This window comes from Plectrocnemia conspersa, unplaced genomic scaffold (assembly GCF_051122295.1).
Source record: "Plectrocnemia conspersa isolate PC_06_02 unplaced genomic scaffold, ASM5112229v1 ptg000010l, whole genome shotgun sequence".
NCBI lineage: Eukaryota > Metazoa > Arthropoda > Insecta > Trichoptera > Polycentropodidae > Plectrocnemia > Plectrocnemia conspersa.
Window position 1 is genome coordinate 31,854,683 of NW_028277174.1, and position 23,670 is coordinate 31,878,352.

The 23,670-nt window shown below is 31.1% G+C and overlaps 3 protein-coding genes and 1 long non-coding RNA gene across 13 annotated transcripts in view; 1 reads left to right on the forward strand and 3 right to left on the reverse strand.

Annotated features, from left to right (window-relative positions):
* The window catches only part of stet (rhomboid serine protease stem cell tumor), a 180,796-nt gene extending 174,723 nt beyond the window's left edge, over positions 1-6,073 (reverse strand). Inside the window, exons 1-8 of one of the 2 annotated variants that reach the window (XM_088195298.1) lie at positions 5,945-6,073; positions 5,744-5,843; positions 5,382-5,664; positions 4,434-5,301; positions 3,658-4,197; positions 2,715-2,738; positions 2,543-2,641; positions 487-552 (exon numbers count right to left, since the gene is read on the reverse strand). In XM_088195298.1, the coding sequence (XP_088051424.1) occupies positions 487-552; positions 2,543-2,641; positions 2,715-2,738; positions 3,658-3,936 (468 nt within the window). In that variant the 5' untranslated portion in view covers positions 3,937-4,197; positions 4,434-5,301; positions 5,382-5,664; positions 5,744-5,843; positions 5,945-6,073. Of the gene's footprint in view, positions 1-486; positions 553-2,542; positions 2,642-2,714; positions 2,739-3,657; positions 4,198-4,433; positions 5,302-5,381; positions 5,665-5,743 lie in introns of both variants that reach the window. The other variant, XM_088195299.1, reaches the window with a different exon arrangement.
* A 5,991-nt stretch (positions 6,074-12,064) lies between these two features.
* Positions 12,065-13,968, reverse strand: RpS9 (ribosomal protein S9). 2 transcript variants are annotated; one of them, XR_015811096.1, is made up of 5 exons: positions 13,926-13,968; positions 13,098-13,336; positions 12,733-12,919; positions 12,385-12,516; positions 12,065-12,309 (listed from the first exon to the last, which is right to left on the reverse strand). XR_015811096.1 is itself a non-coding variant. In XM_088195304.1 (4 exons), the coding sequence occupies exons 2-4, from the start codon at positions 13,318-13,320 to the stop codon at positions 12,135-12,137; spliced, it is 585 nt and encodes a 194-aa protein (XP_088051430.1). In that variant the 5' UTR covers positions 13,321-13,336; positions 13,926-13,968; the 3' UTR covers positions 12,065-12,134. The 2 variants fall into 2 exon arrangements, 1 of the variants encoding a protein (XP_088051430.1); XM_088195304.1 differs by lacking the exon at positions 12,385-12,516.
* A 1,054-nt stretch (positions 13,969-15,022) lies between these two features.
* LOC148231409 (uncharacterized) lies at positions 15,023-21,700 on the forward strand. 7 transcript variants are annotated; one of them, XR_015811097.1, is made up of 13 exons: positions 15,023-15,191; positions 15,252-15,374; positions 15,443-15,482; positions 15,596-15,621; positions 15,689-15,793; positions 15,857-15,985; positions 16,051-16,135; positions 16,210-16,304; positions 19,651-19,842; positions 19,919-20,071; positions 20,532-20,586; positions 20,666-21,132; positions 21,340-21,700. XR_015811097.1 is itself a non-coding variant. In XM_088195325.1 (11 exons), the coding sequence occupies exons 1-11, from the start codon at positions 15,090-15,092 to the stop codon at positions 21,484-21,486; spliced, it is 1,374 nt and encodes a 457-aa protein (XP_088051451.1). In that variant the 5' UTR covers positions 15,023-15,089; the 3' UTR covers positions 21,487-21,700. The 7 variants fall into 7 exon arrangements, 3 of the variants coding, with proteins under 3 accessions (XP_088051451.1, XP_088051453.1, XP_088051454.1); XR_015811098.1 differs by having other exon boundaries at positions 19,651-19,830; positions 21,340-21,584; XR_015811099.1 differs by lacking the exon at positions 19,651-19,842.
* LOC148231410 (uncharacterized) overlaps positions 16,631-23,670 on the reverse strand; it is a 302,215-nt gene continuing 295,175 nt past the window's right edge. The window contains exons 2-4 of one of the 2 annotated variants that reach the window (XR_015811107.1): positions 17,997-18,097; positions 17,887-17,930; positions 16,631-17,823 (exon numbers count right to left, since the gene is read on the reverse strand). This is a non-coding gene — a long non-coding RNA (uncharacterized LOC148231410). Of the gene's footprint in view, positions 17,824-17,886; positions 17,931-17,996; positions 18,135-23,670 lie in introns of those variants that run through there. The other variant, XR_015811106.1, reaches the window with a different exon arrangement.

Here is a 23,670-nt window from a genome sequence, read left to right on the forward strand (position 1 = left end):
ATGACAATTTAAAAATTGCGATTATTTGGCACATTTTTCGATCGCGCGCAAATATGACAAGCTGCCGTCCGGACGTCGTGTTTCTTGCATTGAATAATATTATTATCAGATTAATGCATATTTTAAGTATTGGTGTCGCATATATATAAAACTGACTATTTATAAATATTATCAGATTTAACTATTGACACGACCCTCGCCGTGTTTTACCCTGATTTCTCAGTTGGCCCACGTAAACAAAAGCGAGCATAAAAAATAATAATGTTTATTCGGTCTTGGTCACAGCCCGCTTGGAATTTATGTGACTGCGATCATCATATTCATTCGCTTCGGGGTCCCCCACATCGGGGCGCCAAACGAGACCTCTTTTTCTATTTTTTTTAAACTTTATCTCTATCGATCGAATCGCCTTCACACGCGGCCGCGCACCGACTTTCGACACTTGCCCCCTTAATTGGGACAGTATGATCAAAATAAAGTACTCACCGTATTCACGAACTCTTGAAAGGTGATTGCATCGTTCTTCGACTGCCTTGCCTTTTCCAATAAAACCTAAAAAAAGATATGCTATAAAATAAAGTCTACACTGATTTTTAAGTTGTCGCAGAACCAAGGTCACTAAAAGCTATTAGGCAAATTTTAAAATAACATTGCCCCTATCTGGGATCGAAATTTTCTAATCGAGCGATTGGGTTTTTAAGTACCGGAAGCCACTTGTTGAATGAAATTTTCGACAAGCTATAAAATCTGCGATTTTTTTATTCAGTCCACAAACTTAAAATCCGACGTGACATGAAAGAAATTATTACTATGAAGTAGTTCTCAATGTGAATATCCGATAAATGGATAAAATCGCCTATTTTAACTATTCGATATTTGCATGTTTATGATACTTTCGAGGCTAAGCTAAACATTTTTTTTATTCAATCGTGTCATGGAAATTTAAATTACTTCAATATAAATAATAATTATTTGGTTGGCTAACTATTTTTGATGTTATATGCTAAAGCAATTCAAGCCATTGATTATTTATATAAATATAGTAAAATATGTCGAATCATAATATTAATATATTTTTTGATAAAATAAAAAATTATTGTTTATAAATTGTTTGCTTTAGATTAAATTATTTTTGTGCTGAAATATTTTGTAGCCCTTATAAAATGTACAATTTTATATTTACATTTGTATATATTGCCTTATTTGTTAATAATACACTCAATATTTATGTAGCTAGATAGTTATATTATATATGTAGGTCATATTCTTTTACCTGTGTTTTTCAATATTTGTTTAAATAATATTCGAACATCAAAGGTTTAACCTTTTTGCTGCCTAAATATCGATGTATTACATAATATAAAATAGATGTCCTAAAAAATGCTAATCATCCCTACATGCTAATATAAATATAACCCATTATTTCTTCAATGATAACGTCGAATTATGAAATTATCTCCAAAATAGCAAAAAAAATATATATCAGACTTCGGCAATAAAAGTCTTTTTGATTACTAAATAAATATCGACGTATTAAATAATAAAAATATGTATCTGAAAAATGTTATTCACCCCTTCAGACTAATAAAAATGTATTCCATGATGACGTCGAATCAGGAAATTCTCGCCAAAGTAGCAAAAGCCGATAAATATGACTTCGGCAGTTAAAGGGTTACTTATTCATATTGTCGGTTAGGATATTTTTTGGTTTTACTATTTTCATATACACTTATGTTTTGGTTTAATATTTATAGCTTTTTAACGGTAGATTGACTATGTTAATTGTGCAAAAATCTGTTTTTAATCATTATCGTTTTATATTAATATAACTTTAATAGCATTATGTGATCTTTTCAAATATTATTAACATATAAGTTGCATATAAATTATTTTATTTATTTTTGACAAATTAAGCTTAAATATTCCTATGTACTGTTTTATTTGTAGTGTGCATTAAAACGAATGATTTGTGTAATCAAATATTTAAAAATGAGCATTAAATAAATTTATATTTATTTATTAAAAAATTTACATTGAACAATATATAAAACGAATAAATTGTGCATTCAAATATTAAAAAAACTACTTTCAACCAAAAAATATTGAATTTAGCAATATTTTATTTGTAGTGTGCAATTGGACGTTTCGCAACTGTTACAGTCAAAAGTATGAATATAATTAAATATTTATTTTTCTAATATTTTAACCACTTCATGGCTAAAATATTTTTGAAAAACTTCTCAAAAAAATTTAAAATATATTTTTTAGAACATATACTCGAAAAACAAGTTTTTTATAATAAAATAATTATAATATTAATCAATACATAATTCCTTAAGCTTTTAATACACAAATCATTCATTTTAGTGCACATTACAAATAAAATTTTGCTCAATCTTATTTGTTTATTGAACATACACTTCGTTTTGTATTTTCGTTTTGCACAAAATATTTATTTAAATACCCATATTTCTTGAAATAAATCAAACCCATTTATGTTTTGGTTACTTATTGTATGTATAGTAGCAAAAATACGACTCACATCTCTTTTGTTGCTTGGTATATGCACCTGAAGTTCTGGTGTTTTCAATGCCTTAAGAAAATCAGGCCAAGGAATTTCACCGAATCCTTCAGGATCATACTGAAAAATAAACGGTTTAACATAAAGTATGAAACTACTTTAGATATAAAATAAAAACAAACATATGATTTACCTTATCGAACAAAATACGCCATTTCTGAAAGATAAATAAACGAATTAGATGCCGTTTATAGTTTTAGTAAATGTATTGTTAAATATCAAACTCGTCCAAGTCACTCATAATATCCGAACCAAGAAGACCAGAATTTAATTTGGTTTGGTCTGAGAATAGATTTGATCTGAAACGTATTTATCTGATTATTTAATAAATCTTAATATGGAAATCAGATAGTTAGATTCAATGTCAATAAAATTTTGTTTTTAATATATGTACATATAATGTAAAGGTTAGAAAATGAGTCTTTTGTATGTACATATATCACAGTGTATACAATATTATATTATTTAAAAATACACAATAATATTTCATAATACAAAAAAAATTCGTGCCCCTTTATTGTACTAATTAAAAAATTATCAAAAAAATTAAATTAATAAATATTTTTTATGCATTATTTCAATAAATTAAACTATTATTCAACCTTAAATTATACAAAAAAAAAACATATTACAAGGCTCAAAAGTTCATGACACGCTTAGGTTCCTAATGCATACTGGCAATTTTCTTGATGACTTCTATTATGTGTCATTCGCGGTCAAAGGGTTACATGTACTCAATAAAATAATTTACAAAAAATATTTTTTCCACGAAAAATATAAATTTAAATCTGAGGAGAAACGCTCGGTTATCTTGCATTCATACTAAGGGGGGTTCAAATGAATATTACTCAAAATACACTGGTCCATATGAGTCAAGAATCCATATCTTTCGTGTATTATTCCCCTCTTTTGTTGTCAGAGATGAACTCATAGAATAAATAAACTGTTTTGACAAACTTTTAAAGTGTAAAAATCTTAAGTTCTACGCGCGTTGGGTGGCAAAAATTATAACTGGAGTCAGATGTTTCTAATATATGATTTGGACGAGTTTGATAAATAATTATTTAAGCGCTCACGTCGTTCAGCAGTTCCCTTCTCAACTCTGCCTCATCCACGTCTGATCCCAAATCAGTATTATCCGTATCGTACATGGGCTCGTTATCTATGCCAATTCTCGATATAGTTCCCAGAGAGCCTCTAGTCCCAGATCCCAGCGATCCAGTTATTGTCGGTATAGGCCCAGCTTCTATTCCAGATTCCATAGAAGTGTTAGCAGAAATCGCCACCGCCGTAGTCGTAGGCGGATGATGTTGATGCTCGTGCACCTGACTTATGCCACTCAACCACAAAGACATGGTTTGGAATTATTCGCTTATGTACGCTAGCCAAGCCGCCCGATTTTGGGTGTAGCAAAATATATAATTTTATTTAATTTGTACGTTGAATTGCATTTTTAATCATTGTCGAGTAAGGCACCACCTGTTTCAGGCACTTTTCATTAAAATTGGTTCGAAACTTTGCTAAATCGACGCATCCGCCACCTTGCGGCGACAATCAACAACTGTCACCGAACAGTCGAGTTGCATCGCAACGCCATCTCTTAAGCGAAAATGTAACTGCAACACAACAATAACAACCCTTATTTTTATATTAAATGTAAAGATTAATACATATATATATTATTTAGCAAATCAAGGCTCAATGTTTTTATTAGTTTATTTAATAGAGCTGCGCTCCGTTTCTCTCAAATCCATTTCGTGCCTTGATTATTATATACATATATTGCATGTATAAAACAAAGAAAACATGCACACTTAAAAAAAATAAGTTATAAATGTCACAATTTGCTCACCTGTTTGTTATGATGGTTTCGTTTTTGTCGTTTCGCCCTAGCGGTTTTCGCCACTATCACACGTGTCCGGTTTGTTTTTGGCGTGAAATGGCGATTTTTGTGGGAAATTCTGTGAAAATTGTAGAGACGCTCGCGACGCTCGGCAATGGCGCCGTCGGGGTGCATGCACGAGGTTAGCTCCCAAGTGAAAGTTCCCTGCATTTCCCTAAAGCAGGGGCGCTCAAGCGCAGGTCGCGGTTTGACAAGTGACAGTATCAAAATGGTGCAAGTGTATTGCAGATATAATTATTCATCAACAATGTGCTAAAAAATAATAATTATTAATTATAGGTTAAAATTTTATTGTGATTGAAGTATCAATTTTGGATTGTATACTGGTCCATCGACGAAGCTTGGATAAATGGGAGAGAGATCAATTTAATTGTTAAATTAATGTTATTGCTTAACTCCGCCTCTGATTCCTAGTGAAAACGTTACTTCCAAAGTAGGCATTTGTGGGTCACTGACAGATACATACAACAATGCTTATTTTATCTAGATATGTGTATTGAAGCTTATGAAATATGGATTGAAAAGTTTTAATGATTTGGTAATAGGTTATAATTAATTTTTTTATTGACTTAAATATTACCATCATTCATGTTTTGTTTAGTCAAACCTTTGTTCGTGTAGATTTATAGAGAGCAATTGTTGAACAGAAACTCCATCTTCTTCTTATTATAAGTTTCAAGTATCCTTCCCTGCATGAAACTCTTCTTCTTATGGATATGTTTCGCAACCAAGACTTCTTCTTTCTTCATATACATTTTTAACCTTCAATTTTTTTCATGCTTGAATTGTGTGTCTGAGGTACTCTATCTTCCTTTATCTATGTTTTTAAAATAAAAACTGGTATTGTTTATGATCAATAAATAATTTTAATAACTTATGTTTAAACACTATGTTCACCTTTAGGCGTCCAAAAGTTTGTACACGCATATTTGTAGTTAATGTAAATTTATTAACGTGTTTCTACAATTTTGATGCTTTAAATGCGCATTTAATTCATCAGCTGGTGTTGAACATTGTATAACAGGTAATGTCTGACGTAAATTACCTGCTAATAATATTAGCGCACCGCCGAATGGCTGCCGTTTCCACGAAAATCTTGCAATGTTTGATCCAATGCAATTGATATTTGTGCGACGACCAATAGTTTGTCGTTTTGGTGGAATTATTATGCAACAACAACCTAAAATCGATTATTAAAATTAATATATAACAATTGAATATTAAAAAATGTATTATTTAAAGAAATATATTTTCAAAACCAGAGTTCAGCTTTGCCCCACTGGATGGTTCATGGTCATTATACCAAGAATTTGAGACACACTTTAATTTGAGATACATAATTAGTACGGCATCGAGAATCTAAAAATTATTTTTATGTGTTGTATATGACAGGGTGCGATTATTTAATACCAAATTAAGATATATTTAAACAAAGAAAAATATGACGACGGTGATGTTACGTCAAAATTATAGAGCTGTGGCGAACATCTATAACAAGTCTCGGCAACATTTTTTGGCTGCGGGTCAAAATAATTAAAATGTGACTATTAAAAAGACTATTAGGGTCAGTGAATATTTTTGGTCCTAACAACCATATATGTGGTCTAGTCGTGACATCGTAACACGTTAAAAAAATTATATTTGCAGAACTGAAATGGGTCACTTCAAATCATCAAACGGGTCTATAACTTAATTTATGGAAAGAAAAATATGACGGTGGCGATGTGGCATCATGATTTGACGTCTTATCGCGTAGCGTCCTTCAACGCTATAAAAACAACAGCGTTACTTGTCGGATTCAAACGTTCCCGGCACTAATAAGAACAAACTGTGAAATTTTCAGCGAAATTGGTTCAGTAGTTTTTGAGTATATAGAGTACATACATACGAACAATGCCTTTTAATAGTTTGGAATTTCTTCATATAAGCCAATATAGCTTTCTATATTTTATGCTTAAGTTCTAATAAGTTCTTCTTTTTTCTTTTTAATATGTTCCATCCACCGCAGTTTGGTGTCCAATGTCATGTCAAGGTATTTAGCTATATTTCCAAATGGAATATTATTGCATATTTTTACTGGTTAAGTTGATATATACCGATTTTAATTCATTCAACTTTATTTTACATTTTTTGCTCCAATTTGTGATGTTTTGCTCCTATCAGCGGCTTGTTGCAGTTTTTCGGTAGTATTCGCCCTAGGACACTTCCTTGTGGGACCTCAGTTCTTATTTCTTTTAGTTCAGAATATTCGTTATTTTGTTTAATTTTAAATAAACTGTTGAAAATGTACGATTCAAGTAATATTAATTACTTTGTTCAATGGTTTTCCTTGCTAGAGAATCATTATTTCTTCTGCTATTTTCTAGGCACTGGGTACATGTTTTAATCTAAACACTGCGGTAATTAAATATGTTAGTCTATTGCCTTTCTTGGAAGCATCTTCATAATTTCGCCAGTTATTAAATCGAATCCGGGTGCTTATTATTTCTATAGATACTTCTGTCAGTGTTACATATTTTATTTCTTCCTTTTCTTGGTTATCTATTTTTCTATTTCACTTCCTGTGTCGTTGTTCTGTATATCAATTTCATTGGGTTAAAAGAAATTCTCGATCGTGTCCTATCATGAATAGAATTCGGTCATTGGAGACTCTTTTAGTCAATGAAACTTTTAGCATACGCTTATAAAGACACATTTCAGACGTTTCCAGAAGGTCGTCCTTTGAGGGGGACAGGAATTTAACCAGTAAAATGCTTGTCATTCAATTAAATACTATGAATCTTAATGAAATAGAAGCTATAGATAAAAGCTGAGATGACGTCTCTGATTCTAAACCAGAAATTCTCGGGTTATACCTGTAAGAAAATCTATAAAAAAACATTTTTTAAAACATGTCATTTCAATGATATCAGATCACCGGTAGATATATATTTTTACTAGTGAAAATATAATTTACCTGGCAGGTGCTAGTATATATACATTTACATAATTATCATTACTTATTTACATGCGATGTATAAATGTTACAGTGAATGTGTACTTTTCATTGAAGCTATATTTTCACTAGTGAAATCCAAATACATTTTTACCAGTTAATATTTCTCCTAGCAAAAATATAATTTAACTCGTTAATGAAATTATATGCTGTTCTAAAATGTCTATGAGACTCAATTTGACAGTTGCGAAACGTACATTCGTTGTTCAAACTCAAACCTAACCTGCACGAATTACACAAACCCAACTTGACCTAATGAAAGTCGTAAAACTAATTATAGTTTTACAACTCTCATGAGAAAATAAGTACATACAGGCGTCGCATCTTGCATATTGCTCCATAGTAGTCTGCACTTCGATATTACAATATGTAATAAAAATATGATAGCTATACTTACCGATATTACTATGAACTTATGATATGAGAATATTGGTTAAAATAAATTCAAACCGAATTTTGGTCAATAGGAGGGCGCAAAAACAATTATCACTTCTCAGAAGTCAAAAATTCACGTCAAAAGCAATAAAATCGTGTCGGCGCCGTCGCAGTGGGAACGCTCGGTAACGAGTGTTCCCACTGCAACGGCGTCGACACGATTTTATTGCTTTTGACGTGAATTTTTGACTTCTGAGAAGTGATAATTTGTTTTTGCGCTCTCCTATTGGTCAAAATTTGGTTAAGATATGCTTTCAAAAAATCATAAATATAATGATTAAATTAGGTAAAAATTTACTACACATCATAAAAAAATATAATCAATCATATTATTTTTAAAACAAGAGTGAATTTTGTATAGATTTTTCAAAAATAACTAAAAAATTAGAAATCACTGATAAGAAATTAAACTGTCTGCATTCACCTTAAAATTTGATATTCAATAATAACTAGTAAAAAGATGAATATTTTCTATTATATATTTAAATAGTATATAATAATAATATAATTTTGAAGAAACAATTAATTAATTGGATAATGCAGAAAATTAGAAATAGTGTTAATTGAAACATATTTATTGTAATTTAATATTACACATTAAAAATATTTTTACCAAGCATACATATGTTGTACACTTTCGCCCTTATATAATTACCCCTGCCGTTATCTGTTAGGGCACATGCGCAGACTTCTAAATTAACACAAGCCCTCCTTGTCTTTCCAAAGGATACCGATCCTCCGTCCCTCTCGTATCATACCGCGGGGGTGTATTTACTGAGATTCCGAAACTTCCCATTCACACCCACCCCCTCGTAGCGACCTAAAATACAAACCCTTCTACAAATTCCACTGACCCCTAAAATCAAACGGATTAAATCTAAAATTAATGAAATCGATTATTTTTTTAGTTAATTTTTATTCGCGGCCCACCGTTTGATGGTCGAAAGAGCAGCGGTCGGAGAGAGTGACTCATGTGTTGTTTTACCCTCACTTTTTGGGGATGGAGCCAATGGCCCGATATCGCGATTAGCGATATGGCATGTTCGCTGGGGTAGTAATTGTTTCAATGGCGCCTGGTTTGAAATTCGGCACGCGTGCCTATGAATAATTACATTAGGAAAGATTTAATTTTAATAATGAACAATGCTATTTTTATTAAATATATATAAAAAACGTAAAGAACGGGTGATTTTGACTATTTATTTATTTCTTTAATACGGCTTCCACAAAAAAAATCAGGCAAAAATGATCCGTTCCACTCTCAATATTCACAGCATTTCACGAATCCGGCTATTTTAATTATAATGTCAAGCTCATGATTCTAAATATTATACTTAAAATGCGCTCTGGAGAGTACCGGCATTTTTGAAGAAAATTAGTTAATGGTAGTTTTAGTTAAATATTTAAGTTACAAAGTTATACAATATCCTCATAAATTAATCTGTAAAATGTTATCGCAATAATGTTTTTGTTGAAAGTGGAATAAATCATATTCACCATAATTATTTCACTATTCAAAGTGTAAAAAATAAATATGAATAAATTTGTTATTATCTTGAGTAATTTACTTTTCATATTAGTTTATTTATATATTAATTATAATATAACTGCAATTATTTCTTAATAAACCCGATTATTAATTTTTTGACATATCAAAAGTCAACTTCAATTGAAAGTTGTGTTAAGTCCATTTAAATAAAGAACGAGATAATATTAGATAAAACACTGTCCAGGTGACTATTTCCGTAACCTAAGGTCCAAAAAACAACTTTAATAGGCCCATAGTGAAACGTATTGTCTAGGGCGCGTATTTTCATACAAACGATTAATGCCTTGATGGTTTGTTTTTATGCTATTGAGATCTCTCTTCCGTTGTGTAATGTGCGAGTCTTAACTTTCATATCGGATTTGATAAATACATAATGTGCGAGATTTTCGTTGTTGAAGTGGTCGTTATGGTGACCTCTGAAGTGTGAATATTGACACAGGTGTTGAAAACAGATACGTCATTTGGGGGCACATGCCCCTTAAATTTGGCTAGAAAAATGCATGTCATTCAATGAAATACTACAATCTTAATAAAATCGTATTAAAAAAATGACCACAAATTGTCCAACTTTTGCCAGAAATACTCGGATTATTCCTCAAAGAAAATCTGAAAAAAACAGTCCCGAATCTATCCCTAAAATATTTTTTAAGATGATTTCAGTAAAATCATATATGTTATATTTTTACTAATGAAGTCGAAATACATTTTCACCAGTAGATATATATATCTACTACTAAAACATTTTTTCTCTGCATCGGAGGTAAATTACAACGTGTTTACTCGTTCCCTTTGGCATAACGAAGGCTATTGTGGTGGTACGTTCAGTTATTCTTTTGTCTCGTTCATAATTATTATGCGCGACTTTAAAGAAGAACCCCCGCAATTTAAGTTTCCAGAAAATTATAGTGTAGGGTTAAAAAGCAGTAAAAATGAGAACAATAAATGGCTTTTTCGTGAAGGTTAACAATTTCCCATAGTATTCTAATTGAGTCCCACTGTGTATAAAAATCAGATTATGAATCAACTTATTATACAAAATCTGTATTATAAGTTGTGTACTTTTGTCAAGAACTTCTATAATTTTAGGAAAAACGGATTAGGTCCAATTCATTAAGATAGTAGATCAGCCACTATTGAAAATACATCATTTAATCCTCAAAATTAATTAAGATCGTTATCAAGAGTTATTATATTACGTATTACGTAAGAATACTTTTAGCAGCATTCAAAGTAAAAATAAAATTAGCAGATCAAGTTTGATTTTGGTATTTATTTTACAGCCTTCAACCAACTGCCAAGATTAATTGATTATAATGAGATTACTTAAGAGTATTGTACTGCGAAAATAGATATTTTATCAAATTGAGTTCTGAAAAGATACTTTTGTAAATGTATCACACCAAATTGATTTAATTGAATCGAATTATTGATTTAACACATTGTTGTCGGGTGATTTCGGGCATTGTCTTAAGCCTGGCGCGGGCCATTTTTTAGTAGCCGCGGAATTAATCGGAAACGAAGAATTTCCGCGTTTTTTTTTCGGAAACTCGCCATAACTTTTATACTATACAATATAAAATTATGAAATTTTAAACCCAGACTTACCATAAACAGTACTATCAAATGAAGAAGAAACATGGAGGTTGACAGTTTTATATTCACTGGAAACTTGCGTTTATTTTGCACATAAAAGTACTATAAAAATGTATGTAATAAAAAATCGAATTAAACACTAAATAAAACTAAAATATGGCACAATCTGTTTTTATGAATAGTTTTTCAACGTATGATATCTCTAAAAACACGTAGCTCTGTGTAGAGGTATGTCAAAAGATACATAGCTACACTTTTGGTCCAATTATCAATAATCAGATAAATTATCCACACAAAATTCATCGTCAGATTTATTTTTATCGGGTGAAAACATTTCGGGGTGTAAAACTATTTTTAGACAACCGAACGACCGAACATTTACGCGTAACTGTAATGATGTCTTTTTTTTATAACAAGTCACAGATGTCGCAATGACTGTTGCTTGTTATCTACCCCAGGTCAAGTTTCATTGGAATTTGTTTTGTTTTCTCACTCCCAACCATCCCTTCTTTTACATCAGGTAGAAAGTAATTCCTCGAAGTATCTTGAATAGAATTGAACATAATAGAAGATATTTGGGATAACAGGAATTGTTTATAGTTCGTTATTTAATTTTTTGTACGGAATAAAAATTCAATATCAAAATTAGTACAATACATTTGGTGGAAATGTAATAAATGCGACGACGAATAAAATAATGTCTTTACTAAATATCAAAGCAGTGACATCTAGCTGCTGACAACAAAAAAAAATGCAGTTCAAATTACACGGATAAACACGTGAGCCGACTTCTAGCAACAGACTACAAAAAACGGATTTTTACGGGTCCCGCAATCCAGCAGCAGTTCCGCAAAAACGGAAAAATCCGTGTCCCGACAACAATGTGTTAAATGACTTTTATTGTCGCTCTTGGACTAAGGTTAGTAATCTGAAAATAGATTTAAGGTAGGTTATTTTGAGGACAGGTGAAAGTACCAATATTTGCTATGATAGAAATTAAAAAATAAATTGGTGTTAAATCCCAAGTAATTTTATTAATGCAAAAAATACAACAATAAAATCACAAGAGAGCAGCTGTCTAATCTTCTTCTTCGTCAGCAGCAGCTGCGCCGCCTGCGCCCTTCTTGGCGTTCTTCCTCTTTACGCGTCCGGGCCTGCCGCCGCCGAACGGAGACTTGAGCGAGAAGTCAATGTGCTTCTGCGAGTCTAACCTCACCATGAAAGAGGGAATGTTCACAACCTGCTTGCGGACACTGGAAACGAAAAAAATAAAAATACAACCAAACCTTCGACAAATCTGTTGCTATCTTTAGACCGTAGAATAATACCTCGTCACTGAGTGTCATTCAACTAATATATTTCAAGACGTAGAATGCCATATGAGACAATCTAGTGGTCTGTGTGAAAAATGTTGAAGATTCAAGTGACGTTTCGTTTGGTCGGCTCTTCACGCGTCGTATCTGTACATTTATAATATAATTTAGACGAAAAGTAAGTAAAAGTTTAGTGTAATAATAAAATATGTTTCCGCATTGATATACAGAATAGATCATAAAGATCGAGTCTGGAAATAAGCCGGATCTTTGATATAGCCTTAATGATTCAATGCAATTCTACGAAAACAAATCGAATTTTGTCCAATAAGGCCGATTTATAATGCCAATTGAGATAATTACCGAATGTGTCTCTGTCTGATCAAGACGCGGGCGTGATGAATGGATTTGGCTAATCCCAGTTTGAACACCTGAGTCTGCAGACGTCTTTCCAAGAAATCTTCGATCTTCAAGCCCAACACGTAATCGAGCTTCATGCGAGTTTCGTTCAAGACGCCGATGCGAACGAGGCGACGGAGAAGAGCGTTACCTGCCAAGCAAAAAGTTACAAAACGTTAGATTATGAAAATAAATCAAGAAAAGAAGTCTCTTTCAAATCGCCTTCAGGTTGTATTCATACAGCATTTTTGGAATCTAAGACTAGAGGTGCCAGAATGTAGATATCATCATTTGGTATTAATGATTTTAGATATGGTTTCGATAACTACCTTCGAACAATCTTTTCGAGTCTTTCTCGTCCAAGGTGAGAAGTTCTCGGGCGGCTTTACGGATCTTGGCGAGCGTGTATTTCACTCTCCATACTTCGCGCTTGTTGCGGAGACCGAACTCGCCGATGATCTTCAACTCATGGTCGAGACGCGTCTTTTCATATGGACGTCTGGGTGTCACGTATGTCTTTGAGAAGACAGAGGGCACTCTGCCGTTCACCATCTTGACGGCTTTTCACCTGTAAAAGACGAAAACGTCAATTAATAAAAAAAAATACATTTTAAATTTTAATAAAATAGAAGAAAAAATCAATGTTCCCTCGCTTGAAACAGAAGAAATCATTTAGATCAATCCTGCGATTAAACTCGGAATTTGTTCTTGCCTTAATGATTCAACTCAATTTTATATTCAAAGCAAATCGAGCTTTGCCCATTAAGGCTTAGTAAGAATAATAATAATACATTAAAAAATGCAAATTAACATTCATAATAGTTTATATCAACGAAAAACGTGTTCGACCTAACCTCAAAAAAGTGAGAACCAATTACACATCGCGTGGACTACAGGTCGCCGGTCTTGCTTGCAACTACATTGCACAAATAAAATTTAAGGTTATGTTAAAACGAGCTATTCTCGTCCAAATATAACGATATCGCCGGCGAAAAATAAAATGGCGACCGAAACAAAATACTAAAATTGCGAATCCGATGTAATCTCAAACATCTTACTAATAAAACTAAGCGCTCGCATGGATTTCGATATCCGAAAGCCATAAACAGCAATTGCGACGAATAGTTTTTGGATACGAAATGAAATGGAGAGCTTACCGTACACAACCGCACCCGGCGGGCCTCTAACAGTCAAAGAAAGATGATGGCGTCGACTGCCGCGGTGTTCATGGATCAGTGTAGCCAACAACGCGGCAGGAAGCGTGTTCGCAAAATTGATACAATAAATGAAATAAAATTATTATAATAAATTTAAATTAAAACTATAGGTATTTAAAATTAAATCTGATTTCATAAAAAACATTTAGTTTGCCAAAAATAAAATACTAAAATATAATAGGGTAAGGTGATTTTGAAAATATCAAAAAAAGACGGTAAAAATAAAAAGGCCATCTCGGAAATTTTTGTTTAAAATGGAGAAAAACAAGCAAATTTCTATGACAAGAAAAAAGGTCATCATGAAAATTTTTCTTCAAAATTGGAAACCTTGTTCGAGGACAAATTATTGCGGAGGTTAAGAATTGTATTTTTGTTAAATAAAGAACAAATTTTTTGAGGAAGACGTATAGTCATTTTAATTATAAAGGTACCGGACCAAAATGTCACTGTTTGTCATCATCCTTTTTAATTATAAGTTGTGCTTTAGTCGTCGAGTTTATAACATGTCTTTATTGTATTAAATCAGTTAACACACACCTTTAAAACGGCATTAAAATAAAGTTATACTTTTTTCCTTTATAAAATGAAGGGCTTTATTTTAGACAAACAATTTCTACGAATATCACAAAAAAACCAATGCAACAAGTACAGCGAAAAATGTTTACTATGTTCACGGTAGTGTAATAAGTATTCGCTACGGGTGGTATAAAAATTAAAATGATAACTGTTGGACGCAACAAGTTAACCGCATATCATTTTTATTAAAAATAAATTTGCATAACAACAACTAATTTATTTTTAATAGACACGTGTTACAAATTAATTAAATTGTATGTACTAATTAATATTATACGCGTGTTGCTCATTAATAAGTAATTGTCATTAATACACGTATATCGTATTAAATACTTTCACAGCATTCCATTGGTTTTTGAGCGTAGTGCTGATATAATTAACAAGTGGAATAATATGTTGCCCTTGATTAATTATTTATATTATAGAATAACTATTGGCCATTACTGGCCGCTAATTTAATTCACTTGGATCAAAATATCATACAATACAGGTGTCAAATCGATACTGGTCGATAGCGTTTGTAGAAATATGGCTCTCTCGTGCAGGGGATGCCGAAAAACGGGAGAAAAGTTTCTAAACATATTTGACGATGACTGCGCTGCCAAATTTATATATATAACGTCGTTGGAGGTAACAATCGACACTCGTCTCCAACTGTCAAACTGCGCTGTTTATTATTTTATCATTTAGGTTAGCGAACATGACAGCTTACCTCACCACATTTGCCAAGATTGCGACTTCACGAACAAACTCTTTTACGAATTCAAATACAAATCAATCCAGTCGTATCAGTTTTTAAAGGAAAATTGCTCAGTGAGTTACTACTTTTGACATAAGGAAGAAATGAATTGTATTGTATTAATAATGCGTTATTTTTGCAGGACGATGCGACAATAGTTATAGACGATTCTGACGAAATTAGTAATTTTTATACAATATATGAATCAATCAGTACCTGCAGAAGTATCTTTGAAAGCCTTTGCAGGAACCGATTATTTCAATTATTCTATTCATACTTATATTATTCATTTCAGAAGATTCACAATCATTATACAATCAGGTATTTTCAGATACGATAATAATATAAAATTCAACTGTTCGTAGACGACTAAACTAAATCTTTACAGAACTCCAAGATTTGCAGATCTTGTCTTAGTACTACGGCGCAATTAATCGACTTGCGCTCTGATCAAGCGATCGTTAAATTATACGAAAACAGTACATCTTTCAAGGTTAGCTCTAATTTCGTTAAGCGTTTCTATTAACTTTTTCATCGTTGATGTTGTGAATTTTAGATCGACAAGAACAGTTCCATACCCTTGAGCGTCTGCGTCGCGTGTTTTTTTGATGCGTGCTCGTATTACGAATTTAAAGTAATGTGTACAAACTCAGATGAATTCTTTCGTAACACTTATCAAATAAAAGTAAGTATCGACTTATCAACTTATCTTAACATATTTATAAATTTATGATTCGATAAATATTGTAGAAAGAAGTAAAAATTAAACAATATGTCAACAAGAAACGTGTATCGAAAGATATTTCCAAACAAAGAATAGTATCCGTTAAAAATGGTAAACGCATATTAATAATGTGAACGTTTATTTTTGTCGGGAATAAATACCAATAATATTATATTATTTTTTAGTATCTGATGACCGTCCGATAGGGATTTTTATAGAATCCTACGAACACCCGGTAGACACAAATAGAACTCATGTTGGTGATGATAATAAAATCGAGGTGAATAATCATATTACAATTAGATTTTAAATAATCTTATATATAATTGTTCTAAGCCGTCGCTTCCGGACGCGCATAACTTTAAACAAAACATTCTCCGTTCAATTCTATACTCTATAAATCGTATCGCTTTGTATGAACGGTGTGTAACAATACACGTAAACAAAGGAATTATAATAATAAATCAAAATAAAAATAAAAATTGAATTTGCTCCGATTGATTTTCGAGCCGCCGGTAATGCGTTCTGTTGTTTCGACCAATCAAAAATAAGCATTCAAATATTCAAATAGTTTCGACCAATGAAAAATAAGCATTCGAATTCAAATAGACAGTACCGTGACAACGCTTTTATTTAATAATAAAATTTTGCTACGCGACAATAATTTTCATTAATTCGTCATTTGACGGAATATAAATAATCGGATTGCAAATTAACTAGGTGTGTTATAACTATGTTAACTTAAATATATACATAATGTGTTGAGGATTAGAAGAATACATTGATTAAACTAGATAAACAATCTTCGTAATGAAATCTTCAAATTTTGAATTCCCGGCGACGGGCTCCGAGGCCGAAAAGTGAGTTTTTCCTTTTATAAATAATCGGATTGCAACTTAACTAGGTGTGTTATGACTATGAAAATTAAATATATAGATAATGTGTTGAGGATTAGAATAATACATTGATTAAATTAGATAAACAATCATAAAACAATCTTCGTAATGAAATATTCAAATTTTGAATTCCCGTCGCCGGGCTCCGGGGCCCAAAAGTGAATTTCTAATTTCTAATAAACATTATCATTGATTCCGATTTAATGCACAATTTTAAACGTGAACGTGTAATATATCCTTAGTATGTATGAGGATTGAAAGTTAATGGCGATCAAATCGGCGCTGTCGGCTATATATATCAACCAACGGACAGCTTATAAATGTGTAGTTCCTTGGATGTTATCTAATAAACGACAATTTACAATGATTATATATATGTGATCGCAAACCTGGAATAATCGATAGCCAAAATATCTAAGAGTGGGTTATTTTTAATTCCGATGTGGCAAAATATGTTCAATTTTTGTTCTTTGCCTTCATTCCTCTTTCGGAATAGTCAAATTCAAGATATTCAGTTACATCAAACTTATGTAGTATGTTCTTTATAAAAAGATAATACTTGCTGACAGTGACTTCAACATGAGAAGATTCACTCTTTGTTTATATATACAAATTCTACGTTGTGGCCATATAAGTCATCAAATTGCTCCCTCATTGCTTCTGAAAAATAATTAAAAACACCTTAGTCAAGAGTTAAGCATTGAACACATTATTACTACTAATATAATCCATAAATTAAATTTAAACGACAAGCGAAGAACAAAATTGACGGAAGATACTGTAGAGGATTAAACACATAGATTGACATATCTTCATCTTCTTCAAAATAGTCGCAATATATCATATATTAATTGTTTGCCATACGTAAATGTTATTAGATCTATCCATGCTTCTGAAAATTAACTGTAAACGATACTATATAGTGGGTAAAATGTTACTTTGTTTAATTAACTTTGGTATGTATACCTTTAATTGTCCAATCACCGCTGATTGTCTTTTAATATTAGATCCTGGAAAGTCAATGGTAATTTTGTTAGAATAACCGTGACATATTATTCATATAACCAAACACTTACTGGCACACTCATAATTTATAGTTTTAATTATGTTATACACTTTAAATCATCTTCAATTGACACTTTGTATGAAAAATGCTTTGTTTAATTAACATATTTTACTGTTTATTGAATCGCACTAAGCTGTATCCCGGCGCGCGCTTGACTGATGACAGAACTGTCAAATGTAAGCAACTGAGGGGATATCCCGATACATGATCGGGATATCACCGCGCGCTTAAGAACGAACTACGAAATTGATTTTAACGATTTAAATTGTAAAACACTTATCAATATATGTTTAAAAATCATCAAATTCTAAAAAAATATTTTTTAAAATATTTTTAGTTTATACGGTATTTAAAATATAATATAAATAATGTGGATTTTTATTAGCTTCTCTTAACAAAAAAAAATATGTACTTGAATTTTGGCGAACGTTGGCAATTTAAATTAATAGTTTTTGGAGAATTTTTAAAATTTCGCTTGAAAAAACATTTTAAAAAAAAAATGGGGAAAATTTCAAAATAAGTACTATTCATTACCAACCAACTACTAAACACATAGTGTTGCAAAAATCTCTCTTACTGACCCCTTTGAAAGGAAACTACACAAAATTGTAAAATATTTTATAACTAATTTAATTTTTTTAACTTATTTAAATATTTTTTAAATTATAAAGTTTTAAAATAAATTTTCAAGATTTATTCAAAATATTTTTTTCAACCTTAAAAATATTTCTTATTTTATTATGGATTTTAAATATTTATAATTTATTATAGATTTTAAATATGTTTAGTTTATTATTAATTTTAAATAATGTGAAATTTTTTTGCACTTATTAATTATTAAAATTAATAATGCTGCGCAGATAAATCATTTACTTTAAAAAATATATAAATATAAATATTTTTTAATAAAAATTGACAAATGTCTCAAAATTATTATTATTTTTAAAGCGCACTTTTGGTCTTAAGTAACAGATTAAGTGCTTGATATTTTCAGTTTATCATTTCTTTCTAATTGGCTTTTATATTTACACATAAAACATATAAACAACTTTTTTAAATTATAAATCAACTTATGGTGTAACTAAAAAAAGTTCTTATTGCTAAGATTTAAATTTATGATAAAATTCTGTTATATGCAATTTATTCACTGGTTCCGTAAGCTTCGCTGTATTGAGATTTCACTGTATAATTTTTAATTTATTATTATCTAGCCAAGTTCTAAACCTATTTATATATGATATGCAATATTTAGATTTATCATTAAATATCTAAGTTTCAAATATAACGATAAAATTTAACGTTTCAAATTTAATAAATAATATAAAATGTTTTTTTCTGGAAATATTTAGTCAAGTTGTAAACCTATTTTCAAATGAATTGAAAATGTTAGTAGTTTTTTATAGATTTAACTATTTTGTCTATTATTGAAAATCCTTAATAATAATGTCCAATTTGAACCATTAATTTTTTTTTAAATATTTAAAAAAATCAGAACGAAGCAAAAATTATATTTAAAACCCAAAAAGTTGAGGGTCCGGTATACGCACACTCGCTAGCTATCGGTACCTCACGATAGTGAGGTACCGACAGCTAGTATATATAAATCGATTACTAACAATAACAACATAGAATAAGATTTATATTTTTCATTACACTGATTTTAGGTTGTATCATCACGTCTCATTTTATACATTTATTTAATAATTAAGCAGATTTATTCTTGTTGCTTTTGTAACATTTTTTTATGAAAGCATTTAACCCTTTACGTGCGGAATTAAATTTCGTAAAAAATCACGTAATGAGACAATTATCCAATAAAAAATGAAGTTGAAGATTTAATTACGGTTTTTTTATTTGTATATAGTTATTCCTTTATGCATCTATATTTACCTTCAAAATTAAAAAAAAAAATATTATCTATTTTAAAAATAGGAAGTCTGCCTCCTTCTGCAAATTACTTTCTTGCACGATGAGGACACGATACTGCACACTTGACAATTGCGTTGGTAATTTTTGTCCTCATACTTTGTTGGAAAATGCCAGCCTATCAATATTCGACTTTTGGTTTCTTTCTTCCTCTTCTGGGTAATTGTTTTTTTTATAAATTCTAAAATTGTAATCGGTGGAATTCGAGGCACACAAATACTATTTGACTTCAGAATTCAACTGAATGCAAACTATATAATATATTATATATATTCAAACATGTATTGCACATGTGGAATTCATTGGAATGCCAGATCTTTGACTAAAAAAAATTGTGTCACCCCCCACAGTTCTTGTGGTGTACAAAAAAAATAATGTGTTCTGATTCTTGGCAATAAATTCTTAGAAGTAATTAAATGAGAGTAGAAAGCCATTGGAACATAACATCATTATACATCGTAAAAAAAATATGTGGTAAATTTGCTTTATAATATTCCGATATACCCACTCCTCGCATTTAAGGGACATGCGATGTGAAGCATATTTATCTGCTCCTCGCACTTAAAGGGTTAAAGAATATTCTGTAATATGTTTAAATTCAAACATATTTTGTTTAAAGGACGAAGATGCCAACGACGAGGGCAGGTTTATAATAGACGATTCAATCAGTATTGGTTCGTTAATTTTTTCCATCAAATAATACTATATGTATGTGTATGTATGTTGAATAATCATATAAAATTGAAATTTCAGAAATAAATCAAATAGAAACGAAACCTGACGTAAATACAGAAAAAATACACATTAGGAAAAAAAATATTAAATACGAATGCGACGTATGCTGTAAAATATTTACACGTAAAATCTCGCTGCTAGCGCATTGTCTTAAACATTCAGAGTATATTTGCCTCGTTTGTCGTACGGACTTCTATGATAAATCTCGTTTTGAAAGACACACGGCTCTCATGGAAGGAAAGCAGTACGATTGTGAGCTTTGCAATAAATCATTTCACTATATCAAATTACGCAACAAACACCAGGAAACGCACCGTAATTTCGTTGCCACCGAAACCGAAGAAAAAAAATATAAACATAAAAAATATAGGTGCACAACTTGTAACAAAACATTCTTATATGAAAAAACTTCTCAAAAGTGTTGCAAGGATGAGATGGAAAATAAGTTAGATCAACAAATATTGGAGATTTCAAGACAACCCGAGGTAATTTTTACTGAATTACGCAAGTACCGTTTGCGTCCTAAGGAATTTTTCGACAAGACTTTATTTCATATTCCTGTTAAATTACACGAATTAAAGTCCGATTACATTAAACATTACGTACAATATAAAGTGGTCGATGCAAACTGCACGACTAATTTTAATAATCGGAATCTTGTTAAATTTTTCTAAAGACTTTTAATTGCGTAGGAACAGACATGGACAGATGGAAAAATAAATATCACCGATACTCGCTCGACCCCTTCGATGCTCTTAGTCACTCCTAGTCAACGATTTAAGGAGATATGGGAAAGATCGAGAAATTCCAAGTTATCTACGAAGAATATGTACGACTAAATGTTAAACTATTTTTTATGTTGATAAGAATTTATACTATGGCCGTAATAATGTTGTATGTTTATAAATCGTAAATTACACAATTTTAATTTATTAAACTCAATGTTAACATATCATGTAAACTAATCCAGATACATTCGCTTTTTGCTTATGTTAATAATAAGTAATAATTTAATATTATTTTATTATGTTCATCGTAAATTTACAATAAAAACATCAGCGTTTTCTATTTATAACACCACTATGTTTCCCATGAAAGGAAAAATGCTGAATTTTTTCAACTAAATGTCGAAGTTTTTCATTAATGAAAAACTTCGACATTTACTTGAAAGAATTCAGAATCTGTACTAACAAATAAAGAGAAAGTTATCTTAGCTCGATTGAATTTCAAAATAAAAGTATGCATTCTGCTATAATTTCACATACATCACTTAAGTGTTCTAAAACATTGAGAAATTGTCAAGTCTAAAAATAATATATGAAAAAGTCAAGAATATTAATCAAAAGATTTGAGAATTTTTTTAAGCTGTAAAGTATCTTCAGTCGATTCACATGGCTTTTTTAGCACACTAAATAATTTCCAAATATCCTTGGAAAACCCTAGATCACTTCAGAATATTCTTGCATTTTGTCAATCAGCTAACGATAGCAAATTTACTATACCCTATTTGTATTTGCGTTAACAGTTTGTTAACGCCGTTTCGCCTCTTGTATGCGTTCGCGAACGCCGTCATACAGCGTTCGGTAATACCCCCGAATTTGATACCAGTCGGCTCCGATCGTCGCTACGAAGCGGTTGGATCACGCCGAGCTCAATAAAGATTTACACACAAACCCACGTGTTTTGGATTCAGACCTAAGAACTAACCAGCACGCGTATCCCTACACGCTACACAGTCAGTTCAAGAGCTATCCATTTCATCATTATTCATAATTGAGAAAGAGATGGCCAGTTTAAAGTTACGCTCCTACTATTAGCTCTAAAGCACACGATACGGATGTATGTTCAATATACTTATCATTACTTCTGTTTATATTTTGAACACATTTAATTTATATATTTCAATTTCTATAAATTTGTTCAAAATATAAGCAGGAATAATGATAAGTATATTGAACGTATATCCGTACCTTGTGCTTTAGAGCTAATAGTAGGGGTGTAAACCCAAACTTACCATTTCTTTCTCAATTATGAATAATGATTAAATGGATAGCTTTCGAACTGACTGTGTTAACGCAAATATGGTATTGATGTCGTTATTTTTATTAAAATTTACATTCTAAATACAGTAAAAGAGAAAACAAAAGTTATGCCGCAACTATGGATATGCCATTTGGGGGCGTAGCATCTAGGGCTAAAAGCAGGGACGTCATTTCAGCTTTTTCCAGGAGGGGACACAAGTTGGCCAGTCAGTGGTCGTTTTTTTAATATTTCGATTTCATTAAATAAAATATTTTTTCGGACTAAATCTAAGGCTTAGAATCCACGTCAAAAGCAATAAAATCGCGTCGTTGCCATCGCAGTGAAAACGCTCGGTTATCGAGCGTTCATATTAAGTTTTTTATAACAATAATTAAAATAATTGCGAATCGAATGAAGCATATTCAAATCGATTTTTGCTCAATAAGAGGGCGTAAAAACAATTATCACTTCTCAGAAGTCAAAAGCAATAAAATCGTAAAAATGTGTAAATTTTTACATCGCGCGACTCGAATTCTTGTTGACTCTTTTATTTTACTGGCAATACTCAAATATATATTTACGCTGTCATCCCGCCACAGCTTAATAATTATCGGCCTAAAAAGTAGATGCATGGATCAAAGATAATTAAGTATCAATTAACATATTAGTAAGCGAAAAGTTTCAGCACTTACAACACTGTTCATGAATAGTGAATGGTAGTAGAAGTCTATGGGAAATGGTGAAGATTGAAATAAAGAAGAATAATAGCAGAAAAAGGAAGAAACTGGTCAAAACAACGATTCAAATATGAAATAATTTTTGTCAGAATACAATTAAATATAGTGTTTTTAATTCTTCTTGTTCCCCTGCGACATAAACTTTCTAAATAGTCCCCCTTTTATGTCACAAAAATTGATTTGTGAATACTTAACTGAATATCAACGCAGATGATATATTAATTTTAACTCTTGAAATGATGCAATTTTGATAATTAAAAAAAA

What these genes read in the sequence shown, in the direction of transcription:
- RpS9 (XM_088195304.1), bottom strand. Translation starts at nt 13,320, where the DNA reads ATGGTGAACGGCAGAGTGCCCTCTGTCTTCTCAAAGACATACGTGACA. An exon ending in CTCGAAAAGATTGTTCGAAG is followed by an intron (nt 12,920 to 13,097) that starts GTAGTTATCGAA and finishes TTTGCTTGGCAG; the next exon opens with GTAACGCTCTTCTCCGTCGC. An exon ending in ATCAGACAGAGACACATTCG is followed by an intron (nt 12,310 to 12,732) that starts GTAATTATCTCA and finishes TTTCGTTTCCAG; the next exon opens with TGTCCGCAAGCAGGTTGTGA.
- LOC148231409 (XM_088195325.1), top strand. Translation starts at nt 15,090, where the DNA reads ATGGCTCTCTCGTGCAGGGGATGCCGAAAAACGGGAGAAAAGTTTCTA. An exon ending in AATAGTATCCGTTAAAAATG is followed by an intron (nt 16,136 to 16,209) that starts GTAAACGCATAT and finishes ATTATTTTTTAG; the next exon opens with TATCTGATGACCGTCCGATA. An exon ending in AGATTTCAAGACAACCCGAG is followed by an intron (nt 21,133 to 21,339) that starts GTAATTTTTACT and finishes TTAATTGCGTAG; the next exon opens with GAACAGACATGGACAGATGG.